Here is a 15427-nt window from a genome sequence, read left to right on the forward strand (position 1 = left end):
GCAAGGTATTTACTGCTCCTGCTCAGGCTGTATAGCCTGGACTGCTCTCTGCCACAGCTGGATTGCTGCTGATACTGAGCTAGCAAGTTTGAAGTCTTAGTAAATGAGGAGCACATAATAAATAACAGAAGACAAGTTTGTATTTGATAAAACACAATAAATAAAGAAGAGCAGTAAAATAAGGAATAAGACACAAAATGATGGCAAGATGACTCTGTACTACTGAGAATTATGTGAAGAAAGATTTTGTTTTAGAACTTCTTAAATGTGCTTTAAAAAAGAGATGTGCAGCAGGGGCAGAATTGTATGATGACTTCCATATGCTGTATTGCCTTTTGTGCTGGATTAAAATTCAGTCTTACATAGATTTAACATTTAATTTCTATTTTATTAAGTGGTTTTTGCTTTCAGTGCTGTACTGCGAGGAAAAGCATGTTCCAGGTATTTTAATTTCTCTTGAGTTTTTGCCTTCTTTAGAAGTGGAATATGATTCTGGATGTCTGGGTGCTACAGAAATTGATTTTGAAGAAGCTTGCCTTGGGAAAAGGCTATGGGAAAAAACAAAAAAAATTATAAATTAGGGGAAATATACTTTCTTTCCTCAAGAATATAATAAGAATATCTATTAGAAATAAATTTTTGTGTGTCACAGGCCTGCTACATTTCCCCTAGGTAATCCACAGTGAAATTGGATTGGGTTTGATCAATTAATATAAGATTTTAAAAAATTATTACTATTATTTTAAACTCTCTGTGCTGTCTATTTAACATGCGAAAGAAAGGTGCTGAATTCAGCACATAAGCAGTCACATGAGGACAAGTTCACATGGGCTTGATTTGCACAGGCAGCTCAGAATCAGCACAGAATTTGTGCTCCATGTTGCACTGGAATGCAGAGGGAGAACTGATAGACACTCCCCCAGCTGAGATGTATAAATCACATTGCAAAACCTGGGCAATAAAACTGTTCTTCTTCCATTTTTTGAGCTAACTTGTAGATTTCTGTCTGTGCGGCCTTAGATGTTGCTGGTGTATGCTTAGAAATTTTGGCTAGTGCTGAAGGTGGCTGCCTGCCACTAGTGCCTTGAGGACCAAGTTGTGGTTTGGACTCTGGGTCCAAGGGATAAAGTAAGTACTTTATGCATGGTTGACTGATTCAGCAGACTGGTAAGAAAATCTGGTGCCTGACCAAGCAGTAAAGAGAAAGCCCTGTCTCTTCCTGGAGCTGTTTGGTGAGGCTTGGGCTCGTGATGATGGAAAATAGGCACATTGTGACTTCTGCTGCACCCCAAGGAAAAAGGTACCTGAGCCAGAACAAGTGAAGTGACTGTGCTGCTGTACAGTGCAAACACATCACCCCTACCCAGCTTCCTCAGGAGATGTTTAATCACTATGCATTTACGATAGAATATCAAACAGGTGAAATAATGAAATTTACAAGACATAGCTTGGAAAGGAAATGGAAAGGTGCTTTTCCATAAGGCTCATGGTTTTTCAGCCCTCCATAAGGCAATGGGTATTGCGGCTGTTCCCCAGCACCCCAAAGTCTTTAGGAAGAAGCTGTGAGCAGTTGCTCTGTGGGATGTCTGTGGTGCACAAAACTTTGGGGGTCTGCCCTGGGCAGCCCTTGCCTCCCCAGGCTGGAAGGGACACAGGGTGCAGCTGTACCTGGGTGCCCTCCTGTGTTAGGATCACAGCTGGGAGCATGTGCAGTGCATCTGGGCTTTATATTCAGTTTGTTCTCTTTGGTGCAGCTACTGAAAGCCTTTGCTTGCATTCTTTTTTTGGAAGATACATGCAGAATCCATACTCCCTAGGCAGCCTGTTCAAGGCACTGAAATGCTGTTGGATTTCCACCGTCTCCAGTGCATATGATGGGGCTTACCTTTTATTCAGGCTTTCTGCAGTAGGTTGTATTAAATGGAGAAAGAAAACTACTCTTGGTATGTATCTAGCTCATTTTAGCATAACTATTTGTACTTAATAAATGAATTTAGAAATGTGGCAGACATGGGAATAAACCAAGAATGAAATGAAAGAGAACTCACTCAAAGTGCATTGTTGCTGGTTTTCTGGTTCTTAACTACCTTACCTATCATTTGGAAAGGCTTGGTGAAGTCCTGTGCTAATTTCAGGAGGATGAAATAGCTTAAATGAATTCATCCTCACTTTGGTGTTAAGTATCATGAAAGAATTTGTGCATTTCTCTTTGTGATCAAGCATCAAATTCAAAGCAGCACTTAAGTACAGGCTGGTCAGCTTGCATTTCCTAAATCCTGCTTCAGATGAACAAACTTTTAAATGCATTCCATACAAAGAATCTTGAATTCCGTTTCTGAATCAGAATTCAAAATAAGAAGTTAAAGGTATGTAATTTATCTTAATTCAGTACCTTTTGCATTCCATTTTTCAGAAATGTTAATTCTGACAGCAAAATTACAAAAGAGGTTCTTTGCTCATTGAGCTACAGTTTTATCAAGGTGCACAAGCCCAAACTTATGATTAGGTTTTAAAGTACATAACAACAGAGTCCACCTGTTTCTTGACAATTTCTTACTGAATAGGTATTTTCCAAAATTCTCTTTGTTCTAGGTTAAAGTACATCACAGACAGTTGTCCTGTGCTTTAGCAAACATAACTTGAGCAAGATTTTTGTCTTCAGTTAGAGAAAAAGTGGCTGCTTTGAAGGACTGGGCTTGTAAAAAATAGTTTTATGGTAGATAGCACTGTGCCAAGACTGGAAATCAAAACACAGGCAACAGAAATAGCCTCACAACTGAAAATGAAGATCAACTTTAGGTGTAAGCCTGCTGGCAGAATTTTGGTATTGTTTCATGATTTCAGACTTTGTGTAGTTTCAAAGTTTTCACCAGTAACTTGGGGACTTGACCATCTCACCAGACTCCCTCTGTCCTGCTTTGAGGAAGCTGCCCTTGGGCCACTTTGGTAGTGACTGGAGGTCCCCATGCAGGGGTCAGCAGCAGTGGTAAGGAACCAGTCAAACCCTGGGTGCACACTGGGTCATACAGGAGAAAGTGTTAACTAGGTAATATTAAAATAAACAAAATACCCCTTTGAAAATCTGAATGAAAGCACTTCATTGATGTGGAGGCACACACACATTGCTTCTGATTCTGATACGAAAGTAACTGAAACATTTTAATTCTGAAGTTCCTTGTGACCTAAATATATGCCTGGAAAGGCTTTTCCTCTGCTTCCTGGGGTGTTCAAGGTTTGGTCGTTTGCTACAGAGTGCTGAAATTACACATGCTACCAATTTTCCAGCTCACAGTTTCACATCTTCAGAAGCAGTAAATTCAATTTAGTTCATAAGTCACCAAGGCTATCCTTTACATTTTGCTCTGTGTGTCAGTGCCATAGGCAGATGCCACAAACTCTGTGTGTGTGTGTGTGTGTGTGTGTGTGTGTGTGTGTTTGCAAACATTTTCATTCTTTCTCTGACTCACTAATGATATTGTCATTTTGATTTCAGGAAGGTAGCTGAGGTTTGCGTATACAATAAACCATTCAGGTTTAAAAATAAAATTTAAATCCCCATTTAACTTTCTCTCTTGGTTTGGAAAGACAGGTGTCTGCTAAGGAAGGCAGGAGCCTACCCTGAAATGATAAAATGTAGACCCCTTCCCACAGAATTATAAATTTGAACTTAAGGGGGGCTCTCAGGCAAAAATGTGGAAGCAGGAATAACAGTTCTTTATTAGGGAACAAAATAAATTAAAAAAAAATAAACAATGCAGTGAACCAAAACAACACTGACAGAGTCAGAATACAACCGACACCCTGTTGGTCAGGGTGTTGGCCACAGTCCAATTGGGAATTGTGGCTGCAATGCTCCTGGAGTGTCAGGTGTGGTTCTGTTGGAGCAGTGATCCTGTAGGAAAGGCGTAGTCTTCTTCTGAAGAGGCAGTGGAAGAGGCAGCTGTTCCTCTGGGAAATCCAGTGCAGAAAAAGCTGTGCTGGTGTTTTAGAAACTTGAGATTATATCCAGGTAGGAATGTTTGGCTCCTCCCTCTAGGCAGAGCATCTCACAGTGGGATGTTCTAGTTCTTATCAGTCATGCAGTGACATTCAGTGGCCCATTATCAGCAGATGTCTCTCCTGAGAGAGGATTGGTTGTGGAAGAGATAAGGAAAGCCCGCTTAACAGAAGACAGCTGCCATACAGATGGCAAATGAATACATCTTGCTTCTCAATCTGGGACACTTTCATAGTGCTTCATTGTTTTATTGAGGAGGTGTATTTATAGAAATATGAAAGAGTATGAAAAGTATAAATGTGTGCTGTGAGGATCAGTAAATACTCATCTCAGACTATGTGAACTTATATCTAACAGCTTTTTGTTTCTGCCGTGGTATTTGGCTCTCTCAGGGGCTGAGCAGCCTCATGCTTGCAAGCTGTTCTAATGGTGTCCTTCAAGAGCCTTCAGGTACCAGCTAAGCCTTCCCCTCTTACACTGGAGACAATCCTCAGCCTGAGAAACATGCCTGGAGTGGCACCAGTGATCCAAAAGGAACTGTGGTTGCCTAGGGCAGGGGAATGTGCTGAGGGTATGCTGTGCATGGAGAAAAAGAGGGCCTGGAACAGCTCTCACAGCCTCCCTCAGGTCACAGTTCCAGCACATGTAGGGTTCTGACTTGCATTTCTGCCCATCAGTGTGTCTCTGGGGCCAGGGACTTGCTCAGCAAGGTATTTCTCTGGCTCATGTGTTGGTGGCATGTGTTTGCTCCTGGCACCCTTAGCTCTGTGCTGGGTTCTAGCTGTTCCTGGGAGATCATGCTTTGGGATAAGACAAAAAATTCCAGGAATTTCTTTGCAGGCTTCAAGTTAGCACAAACCTCTGGACTTGATTCATGGAAAAAAAGGGCAAAACCACTGCTAATGAAGAAGACAGCACATGGAAGGTCAAAATATGTTCATTTGGGATTTTGTTCAAACCTTTCCCACTAAGCAGGTAGGCTTTGTGGCTCATCACTTGGACACAAGGAAGCAGTGATCAAACCACTCTTATTGACAAAGCAAAAGTTATACAGGCACCCTCCATTTCCTGGAAAAACATACACATTCCTGACTATGAACACTGCTTTAACAGAAGGACAGCAACCACATATATTGCTGAGAAAAATGATTGCATACTAGTAAAGGGAGTTTAATACCTCTCCAGATTTGGGAGATTTAAATTATGATGTATTAATGTATTTTCAATTTTTTTTGCCTTTTTAGATTTGACACTGAATGTCTGATAGAGTATGTTTGACTAAAATTCTTCCTTTGTGAGCATGGGATTGTAGTTGATTGGCCTGTAGGCAGAGATGCTGTGGTGGTGCTTATCTGATATCTTTTGTTTGTCTCACCAGAGTGCAGAGGTGTCATTAGCATTGCAAGCTGGACTGCAAGTTGCCTCTTGTGGAGCAGAAGAGCTGGCTTCTGCTCATTAAACTTTTTCAGGCTTGCCTTCTGGTTGTGGCTGAGACAGAAATATTTGCTTTATGACCTAGAGCAAAACACTAAGGTGTCATCTGCCTGTTTCCCACTTGTTTGAGTAGTCTAACAGAGTTATTTTATCTAAAGACTTTTTTTGATTGTTTGTTCCATGATTCCCAAGAGGGTCATTGATCTCCCCAGCACAGTACCAAGAGTTATCAAGGTGAGGAAGAACATATTGGCTGATAACAAGTTGAATTCATAACAAGGAAACTTCCTTGGGATTCCAGGTGATTTCAGGGTGCTTGGATTGGTTTGATCTTGTCACTAGATGTCAGTGAAAAGTTTTGACTGGGACAGCAGCAGATGGTGACAGTATGTGAAAAATTTTGACAGAAATTAGACTGACCATTCCACCAGATCTGTTCCCATGAGCAAGGGGGATGCTGGTGTTTGTGTCTGAGGTTTTGTTCTTGAGCATCAGTTCAGCCATCACTGTTGGATTGCCTGGGGCAGCTAGCCCTGGCAGCAGCTCTGGTATGAGCAGGATCCCCATCACCCTCCTTCAAATACACAGTTGGAAACATTGTGCAAACCAACAGAAGTAATTTAGCAAAATAGAAGGGCAGGTGGGGAAAAGAATTTATTTCTTCTGTCATACTGCTGTTTGCTGGTTTTCCATCTAGGCTCAGGTTGCTCAATGCTTTCCCAATCTTTGAGTAAAGGTCATCAGCTTGTCCAGGCACATTCACTAATGGCTTTCATCTGTTTGCAGTTGTGCTTGCTGCAGGCAGGGAGATCCTTCAAAGTTCATTCCCCTTTTATCTTTGGCTTTCAACCAATACAAGGCTAGCACAATTGTTTTATTAGAATGGTCAGATAAAACTAGACCTAATCCAACATTAAATATTGCATTGTTGCAATATTAATACATGAAAGGCACTGCAGTTAGTCTGCTGAAATATGGGTATAATATGGAATTTTAGTGATTTTGAACACTTCAGAAGCCCGCATTCTTCAGTTTTCCTCTGAAGAGCTTTGGTTTCTGAACCCAGTGCATTTTCTTGCACACTGCAAGTCAGGAGGCTGCTGCCTGGTGGGGTTTGCTTCTCAATGTTTGGATTAGAGAAATGTGCAGGAACTTTGTGAGACAGTTAAGAAACCAAAACAGATTTGTTTTAGTTTAAATATGAGGTTTATTTTCACTTATGTTTGTTTAAATATGAGGTTAAAGATATGGATTTGAACATGTAATGTTAGCAGTGTACTTGTGTTTACAGTGGTGTATTTGTGGCAGACTTGTTTGGCACACAGCTTTCACTTTGCTTTCTCCTTTTCAGTTGTCTGTAAATGTCTGGAGTAGCAGTGAAGTTCAAAGCCACCTACAGCAGCAGAGCTGCTCTTCCCAAGGACAAGACAGACTTTGAATTGAGTGCTGACACCAGGAGAGGTCGTCCCTGGTCTTCCCAAGCTCATGTAGCTGCAGCAAAATGTGACCACTTTTGTATTCAGCCCTGAGAATTCCACACATGGAAAGACAGAGTAAACTCATATGCCTCTGTTTCTTTAGTTAGGTAGTTGTCCTTGGAGCAAATGTGTTCTCCTAGAAGAGTGGAAATCACTCCCTTTTATAGTGGAAATAACCATTAAAGACACAGCTATTCAGTAATCTCTGTAATCTCTGTCAGGCTCCTGGGCTTTCACTGACGAAAACAAGGTATTAAAAACAAAAAAAATATTGTTTTTCATTTAAGTCAGAGTGTCTGTGAATATAAATTTGGACTTTTTAGCCAACTTTTTCTCTAGTAAATATTTTATAAATCTGTATTTGTAGCCATTTGGATTTTGTTTTATTAATTTAGAATCTGTGAAGAGCATCTGTTACTCTGTGCCCACAGTATCATCTCAGCCCCATTTGGTGAAAATTTGTAGTGGCTTAAAAGCATCTTCAAAGCTGACAGGCAGCAGTTAGGACAACACTTGTAAGTGGATTTGTAATCCAGAGGATCCCTCTCTCTGTGGCTTCCTGCTGCTCTGTCAAACAGAAGCTAAAGGAGGAAAAAAATCATTCACCTTCAGTGTTGTGGTGAGACATTCTGCTCAAGCTGATGCCTGGCAGAAGGGTGCCCAGAGCTCCCAGTGTTGAACCAGTAGGGACCTGGTTCATGGCTTACTGGCTGGTAGTGGCTGGTTATCTCTTCTTGGTGGGGCAAATCCAGCTGTCCCAGGTACTGCTCAGACTTCAAACAACAGGACCAAATTTGCTCTGAAGAGCACTGTGATATGCAGCTCTTTAACCTACAAGTTTTTGCAGCAGCACTGCCTCTTTTGGGGAATTTGCTGCCATTGTAGTTAGAAAGGGTTATTTGGCACAACTGGAAAATGCCTGTGAGGCTGGAGACTTCAGCTCACTACGTCAGCCTGATTGCTGGTGAAGAGTGTGTCAGGGAGAAACTCAGGAAATGGTCTGCACTGGGGCTCAGAGAGCTGCACTGATGAAAGGCTGTGGACAGCAGTCAGCTTCAGAGCCTCTTGCCTGATTTGATACTCACCCTCCTTGCACTGCAGTGGGGAGTTTGGTATTCTCTGACCACCTCAGTTCTTAAATTATGGGCAGTTAAAACTGCATTGTTAGTTCTGTGTACTTGTCCAAACAGCAGAACTCAAGTCAGGCAGGCATCTATGTTCATCCATGTCCAGCAGCCCTGGGAATGCTCAGGAGTGATCAAGGCACCCCTGCTGAAACAAGGGCCAGGCTGTGAGCTGTGTCTGCAAGCAGATATTAGTGCATTTGGGATTGTGGCAGCAGTGATTTTGCAGTAATTCCCCATGAAGGAAGCCCTCTGAGGTGTCTGAGACATTTCACGTTTCTAACTATCAGTCTCTGTTGCTCAAGGTATGAACAGAATTAGTTCCAGTTCAGACTCAGTTGTGCAGTGGATTGGTCATAAGTCATATATTAAAGAACAAGTTTCAAAGAATAGATGTGAGTGAAACAAGGTATTTGAGATAAGGGTAGTGTTGCCCCCTGAGCAGTGCTGAATCCAGCTGACAGCTGAATCAAAGCATGTTGCCAGCTTATCTGAGGGCATCTTTCTTTCTACTGCTGTTAATGATAGGATTTTCCCAGACAGGAAGAAAGTGCAAATAAAGACTCAGTGCATCCTCATATTGAAATCTCACTTTCTTATGCAAGAGGTGAGAGACACTTTTCCATTTTTCCTCTTTTCCAGCAGCTACCTCCTCATTCCCTGTCATTAATGCTGAGCTATCTCATGCTCATGCAGAGTTTTAGGCTGTCATCAGTGCTCTTAATTTGTTTATCCATCATATCCCAGAACTAGGTTGTTCTTCCTAAATGTACCTTATGTGTGTCACATAAATGTCAGTTTATGTGTGAAGATATCCCAAAACCTCATCTCATTTCCATTGGCTAAAGCAATAACACCAACTTAAATGATGACTACTTCATGGAAGTTCATGAATGAACTTTCATTCATTTTGGAGTTTAATTTCAAAGGGTAGGTGTTATAGAGGGCACTAAAGCATAAAATTATACATGTAAATATAATCCCAGTGTAATGCCATTGACCTAATTCAGATTTCTTCTTCATGTAGAGAGTGCTCAGTCTGACTTCTACCATTTCCCAAATGTCTGTGGTTGATGGAGCCAAGGCATTAAGATGATGTCTTTAATGATGGATTTATGAGGTGAAGGTTATTGCAGTGGCAGGGAATTGGCACAAACAAGATAACATATCAAAAAGGAGGCAGCTGCCTTGCCAAAGGTGCGCTGATGAGCATTGTCATGTAGTGGGAAAGAAAAGCAAATCCTGGAACTAGTACTTGAGCTAAGAAATGCATGCTACAGTCACAGAAGGCATTTATAATCCTTAATTTTTCAGAAGAAATTCCATCACTTGATTACTGCCAAATGGTAATTTTCTGATAATGACAAATTGCAGATGAATTCCCCAGAATCCTGAAAAAACTTAGCTAAAGTGGTAAAAATGCCCTTGTTAATCGCTTTAGCATGTATTTCTTCATGTTAAGAAATTCAGAATCCCACAGGATTAGCTTTATGACTTCTGATGTTCACAGCAACTCTAAAAAAACAATCCAGGCACAACAGCGGCCTGAGTGTTGGTGATTTCTAGGGTGGAGGATCTCGAGGTGGGCATGGTCAGCCACAGACACACAGACCACTGAGGAGTGGTGCTCCATGCCTGCCAGGTGTCCAGAGGGGAGCACAGAATCCATTCTCTTGCTTTCTAGCTGCTCGGATGTGTAGGAGGTTTGTTTGTTTGTTTGTTTGTTTGTTTAAAAGGTCAAAAAGGAACTTAAAGAGAAATAAATAATCAAAGGCATAGAATGAATTTGGCATGAGGAGAGAGAGTAAATAGAATGGCATTTTTCAGTTACAAAAGAGATGTCAGACAGGAAAGATGATAGCAGATCTGTAAAATCATTAAGAAGGTAGAAAAGGTGACCAGATAGTGATTATTCACTGCTTCTCACAGTAGACATACTGAGAGGAGGCAAAGGAAATTATCAGGCAGCAAATTTAAATGAGCAAGAAACACTTTATTCAGATGAAAGAGAGGTTGAGGAACTGAATGCCACTGAGTATTGTAGAGTTACAAATGAGATCAAGGATTTGTAAGATTTATCATTAAGATAAATCTCTCAAAGGGATCTGGATGCAAATTCTTGCTTTGGAGTTTTCTATGGTATAATGCTTACAACTGCCCCATTTTGTACCCATTTTGTACCATGGCCCTAAACTTCTGGTACTTGCCAAAGACACAAGACAAGACTAGATGAACCCATAATGCCTTCACTAGATCTGGCCCATCATGTGTTTTCCTGTGCACATAGGTTGTGACATTCGAAAATATGTTTTTGCTTCTGGAAGGTTTTGGGTCTGTCCTGATATGAGATTGAGCTTCACAGGTCAAGGGATGAATTTTGGATCTCAGTATATGTGAAAAATATTTGAGTGATGTCTTGCAGAGACCACTTTCTGTTTGCACTGGGATTGTCTGCAACGGCCCTGAGATCCAGAATTTTGCTTCCATGTGTTTGTGGTGCCATGGAAAAAATGGCTATTTTTCTGACAGAATTATTTTAATTACTGTAAGAATCTTGCTTCTGAATCTTCATAGCGCTAGTGCTTTAATATTTCAAAATTTTTTTTCTTTAAATTTGCTATTTTCTACCCTTTCAACCCCCCACTGCAAACTAGCAGGTATGGAGAGATCAGTTGGAACACAGCAGAGTGGTGTGTTCCAGCTTTCCTACACCCACAAATTCCAATTAATGCTAGAAAAGTAGGAGTTAGACTGCATTCACTGAGTCAGCTGTGGAACACAGCAAAGCTGTTGCTGTTCCTGGAGAAGGGTGTCCTACCCTGGAGCTGTGTTCCCAGGAGTGTTGCTGAATGTTTTCCCTTTCACTTGGAAGCAGTAACTTCTCTTTCAAGCAGCTTTAGGCAGTGGGCTGAATGCATAAAGGACCTTCATTGTCTCTGCTGCCTCTTTGGAGCCCTGTATCCAAAGGTAACAGTCTCCTTTTTGGTTTCATTTTCCTAGGGATATCTATGCCTATTCCGGTCATTGGTTTGCAGGATGACTCCCGGGTGTTTGTAAATGGGACCTGCGTCCTTAACGATGAGAACTTCGTCCTCATTGGATCCTTCATGGCTTTCTTCATCCCTCTCATCATCATGGTGATCACATATTGCCTGACTGTTCAGGTGCTGCAGAGACAGGCCACGGTGTTCATGTGTGGAGAGGTGCCCAAGCAGAGAAGGAGCAGCGTGAACTGCCTCAAGAAGGAAAACAACACAGAGAACATTTCAATGCTTCACAATCACGAGGGGGCCTCCCACTTGAACTCCCCTGTAAATAAGGAGGCAGTGCTTTTCCGGAAAGGAACGATGCAATCCATCAACAATGAGCGAAGAGCCTCCAAGGTCCTGGGCATTGTCTTCTTTTTGTTCCTCATCATGTGGTGTCCGTTTTTCATCACTAATGTTATGTCTGTCCTTTGCAAAGAAGCCTGCGATAAAGACCTGTTGAGTGAGCTCCTTGATGTGTTTGTTTGGGTTGGGTATGTGTGCTCAGGGGTCAATCCCCTGGTGTACACCCTCTTCAACAAAACCTACCGCAGGGCTTTCTCCAATTACATCCGCTGCCAATACAGGCCTGATAAAAAATCAGCACTGAGGCAGAATCAGTGTCTGAACGTGGCTTCAACAGCTTTGTATGGCAAAGACCTGTCTTTAACTAGTTATCGAAATGGCAATGAATTCAATAGCATGGAACTAGATGAACCTGAGGAGGGCCTTGAAATGCAACCAGGGACTTCAGAGCTCTCCATAAACAGCTGTAATGCTGTAAGTGAACGAGTGAGCTGTGTGTAAAAGAGACTCTCACAGACCTTTGCTACAGTGTATCTGTTGCCAAAATATATTGTGTAAAAATGTAAGTGTCAGTCAAAGGACAATGTAAATATTGCATTCTGAACAAAGCTTTTGGGTTTTTTTAAGAGAAAAAAGAATTGTCTTTCCAGTCCAGTACTTAAAATAATATATATTAATATACTGCAGTGAAGTTTAAGGTTCTATATTTACTGTTAATACTAGATCAGAACTATTAGTTACTTTGCATATGTCATGGACAAAATGTTTGAATTCTTCTTCCAGTGCATGAACAAAAATGCTGAATATTTATCTCAGGTGGAATTTGCTGGAGTCCAGAATGGCACGTTAATAGTTATATATCAAATACATGCTATTAGACTTGGTCAGTATAACTTTCTTTTTCAAGTTGACAGTAAATATATACTTTAAATCCTCACCCCTATTTGTGCCGTGTAAAGACTTTACAGAAACCTGGAAGAGAGACATCACAACAGCGTAGTGGCCGTGCAGACACTGGCCAGACATGTCCTATTATGTGTAGTGGCTTCTGCCATACTGTGTCAGTCTTGCACTTCAAGGGACCTTTGTTAGATTCTGGCTCCCTCTTCAATCCTGCTGAGTTTTTTCTGTTCCTCAGGAAGCTTTAGCTCCCCTAAGAAAGGCAGAGAATGTGGTTTTGCAGTCCTGCCTGGGATCAATCTCAGACTTGGAGGAGAAGAATTGTGAGAGGCAGAGCAATCCCCAGTTATCTACTTCAAACACTGAGTAAATGGAAGGCCTAGGATTCATTAAAAGCCCTCCTCTGGTCTTGCAGATAACCATCAGCTCTGGGACAGAGCAGGCTGTGCTCAGTGTGGCCAGCACTGCCTTCACAGTTTGCTGGAGGACCAGGGGCTTTGGCTTATCTGAGGAAGAGTGGTCTGGCTTTGGAAGAGCCAAATCTCTGCTCTTCTCACTCCTCATCTAGTTATTCTTTAGTTGGTTTAGCATTTGCGTTTATTTTCCAGCACAATACTGGTGACAAAACACTGCTTTGGGCACAGAGCAGAAGGTTCTCTGTGTGTGGTGCTGGTCAGGATCAAGCTGTGAGGAGCAGGATGTGCCCACCTGGGGAATGCTGGAGAGAGGCATAAGAGAGGGTCCCTGCTCCTGTCTCAGCTGGGGGTGGGCAGAGATGAACAGAGCATGTGATAGGAATCATTTGCTGGTGACACAGTTCTAAAGCAAATTATGATTATGGACAGCAGGGAAGCAGACTTGGAGCTAGTCTGCATAGACTATGAATCTGGAGTAACTTTAAATTTTGATTTATTCCATTTTACTCCCAAAGTAAGTTAGAGCATATCATATTAACACCACTTACATCTTTAATGAAAGCATCCACATAGGGATTGAATGTATTTTAAGTAATCTGCTTTTAATACGCACCATGTATAATATGAATCAATTTTCCTCTGCATTCCTGTGTACATAAACCCTCCAAGGCATTGTGTCTTTCTGGCACTGTGCCTCTGGGGTGATGCCTCTCATGCAGATTTCCTAATGTGGAATATTGTTGAATGCCAGATATCACCCATAAGGTTTTTTTTTAATCTTCATTAACTGCTACACAGATGCTACAGTGCCCATCTAACATAGATGCATTTAGTATCACTGACAGCCTCTGGCTAAGATAATTGTCAGAACAGAGAAGCTTACACTAGGCATGGATAAATCACATTTTATTTACATGAATTGCTTGTCCACTCAGCTTGCAGTGTTCATTCCATTAAAACTAACTTGTAGAAGAAATAGAAAATTCTTCCAGTGCTTGAGGTGGTGTTGTGCTATTGCATGGCTATGTGCAGCTAAAGCCTTGCTGAGGCCACTGCTAAAACACAACGTTTGGGTTGTATCTGCTGCTGGGTTGATCCCAGAATGATGCACTGAAGTTGATCATCTTTTCTCCCTCATCCACTCCCGGGATAAATCCATAGTACTTCCTGCAGGCAGAAGAGGAATCCCAGTGCAGAGTGCAGCTCTCTGCTGGCAGAAGGCAGCAGACCTGCTCCATGTGCCAGCCTGCAGATACCACCATGGTCTTGAATGCTTGGGAATCCACTTGCCTCTCCCAAAGGTTCAGGTAGTCAGCAGAAAAATCACTGGCCAGAGACACAGTTGCACCTTCAGCAACTGCCCTTTACCCTGAGTCAGATTTTATTTTCTCAAAAAGTACAGAAAAATCAGAAAAATCACAGTGCATTTTAATTTTTTCCCCCTCTCTTCCAAATGTGAATATGTGTGTATATATATAGACACGTGTGAGTTTGTACTTACATATATATACACACACACATATATATATATCTTTAAGAACCAACCACAGACTTTGAAAGCACTTAGCAATAAGTTGAATTACAGTAGCTTCTAGCACATGTGTAAGTTGTGTGAATAGCTCATTTTCCATCTGGAGCTCAGTGTAAGTGTTCACATAGGCATTGTCTTCACATGGGAGCCTTCATGTCTCACCCTTGCCTGTTCTGTTGTATGGGCAAAAAGGGAACCTGCTATATTTCAGTGTAAATAATGAGAATTGAACAGAGAATTTTCAGAATTTTTATAAGTGTTTTTAAAAAAAAATCAGCACCAGAACTGTGAATATGCCAACCTCAGCTGGACCTGTTCTGATGTCCAGCTCTTGTCTGGATGAAGAGCCAAGGGGATTGACTGCCTTACAGCGCCTGCATTCCTCCCAGAAAGCAGAGGAGAGCATTTCTCTGAATGGTTAAATGCTGTCACATACCCAACTTTCTTTGGGTCATTCACATCAGGGTTTTGTGATGCTGCTATTAATTTATTAAAGAAAGTTTGTTGGTTTAATCATTCTTCTTTTTTTTTTTTTCATGATCTATCAGAAAATAAATAAGTGAACATGCTCTCTCTTTCTTTCATCTGTCCCCAGTTAAAACATATCCTGACCAAAAAACCAAGCCAACTACAAAAAATGAGGATAAGGACCTATACTTGAAGTATAGCCCATAGCTGCTTAATTGCAGGAATTAGTGCCAGCAGATGTCCCAACACTTCTAGACCCAAAACTTGTTAAATATGAAAGCAGTGATAGACTGTTCTCCCTCTTCAAATTTCTCCCTTCAGGAACAACGATAAAAATTTACAATTTTTTAAACTATGTGACTTTGAAGAACTGATTTAATTTTCTGAAACTCAACCAAAGTCAGGTTGTTCCCACAGCCCCTTTGCTTCTCCTGAGATGTAACCATTAACTGTGGTGGTGCCTCCAGAAGCCCTGCCTGGGGCTGTCTTGTGGAAACACCTGCTGGAATCTTTGTGTGAGTCCTCAAATCCCAACTCAGGTATGGTTTTGTCTTACAAATAGTGTCTGTGGTAGTGTTTTGCTTTGGTTTGGACAGAAGAAGTGAAGATAGTTCCTTGGAAATGGTTGGAGGCTGAGATGGGCTGGCTGCTTTGTTTCCCAAACCAGATGGAGCTGTGCAGGCAGGCTGCCCATAGGACAGCACCCATGCAGAGGCTCTGCCCCAGCAAACAGACCACCCTTTTTGA

General features: G+C 41.6%; 1 protein-coding gene across 6 annotated transcripts in view; it reads left to right on the forward strand.

The window, feature by feature from the left end:
* Window positions 1-12302, forward strand: part of HTR2C (5-hydroxytryptamine receptor 2C) — a 248622-nt gene extending 236320 nt beyond the window's left edge. For all 6 annotated transcript variants that reach the window (XM_031504841.3, XM_031504840.3, XM_031504838.3 and 3 more), the window contains one exon: window positions 11034-12302. In XM_031504841.3, coding sequence (XP_031360701.1) covers window positions 11034-11866 — 833 coding nt within the window. In that variant the 3' untranslated portion in view covers window positions 11867-12302. The remainder of the gene's footprint in view (window positions 1-11033) is intronic.
* Window positions 12303-15427: the final 3125 nt, after the last annotated feature.

This window comes from Lonchura striata, chromosome 4A, assembly GCF_050655825.1.
Source record: "Lonchura striata isolate lonStrDom1 chromosome 4A, ASM5065582v1, whole genome shotgun sequence".
Taxonomy (NCBI): Eukaryota; Metazoa; Chordata; class Aves; order Passeriformes; family Estrildidae; genus Lonchura; species Lonchura striata.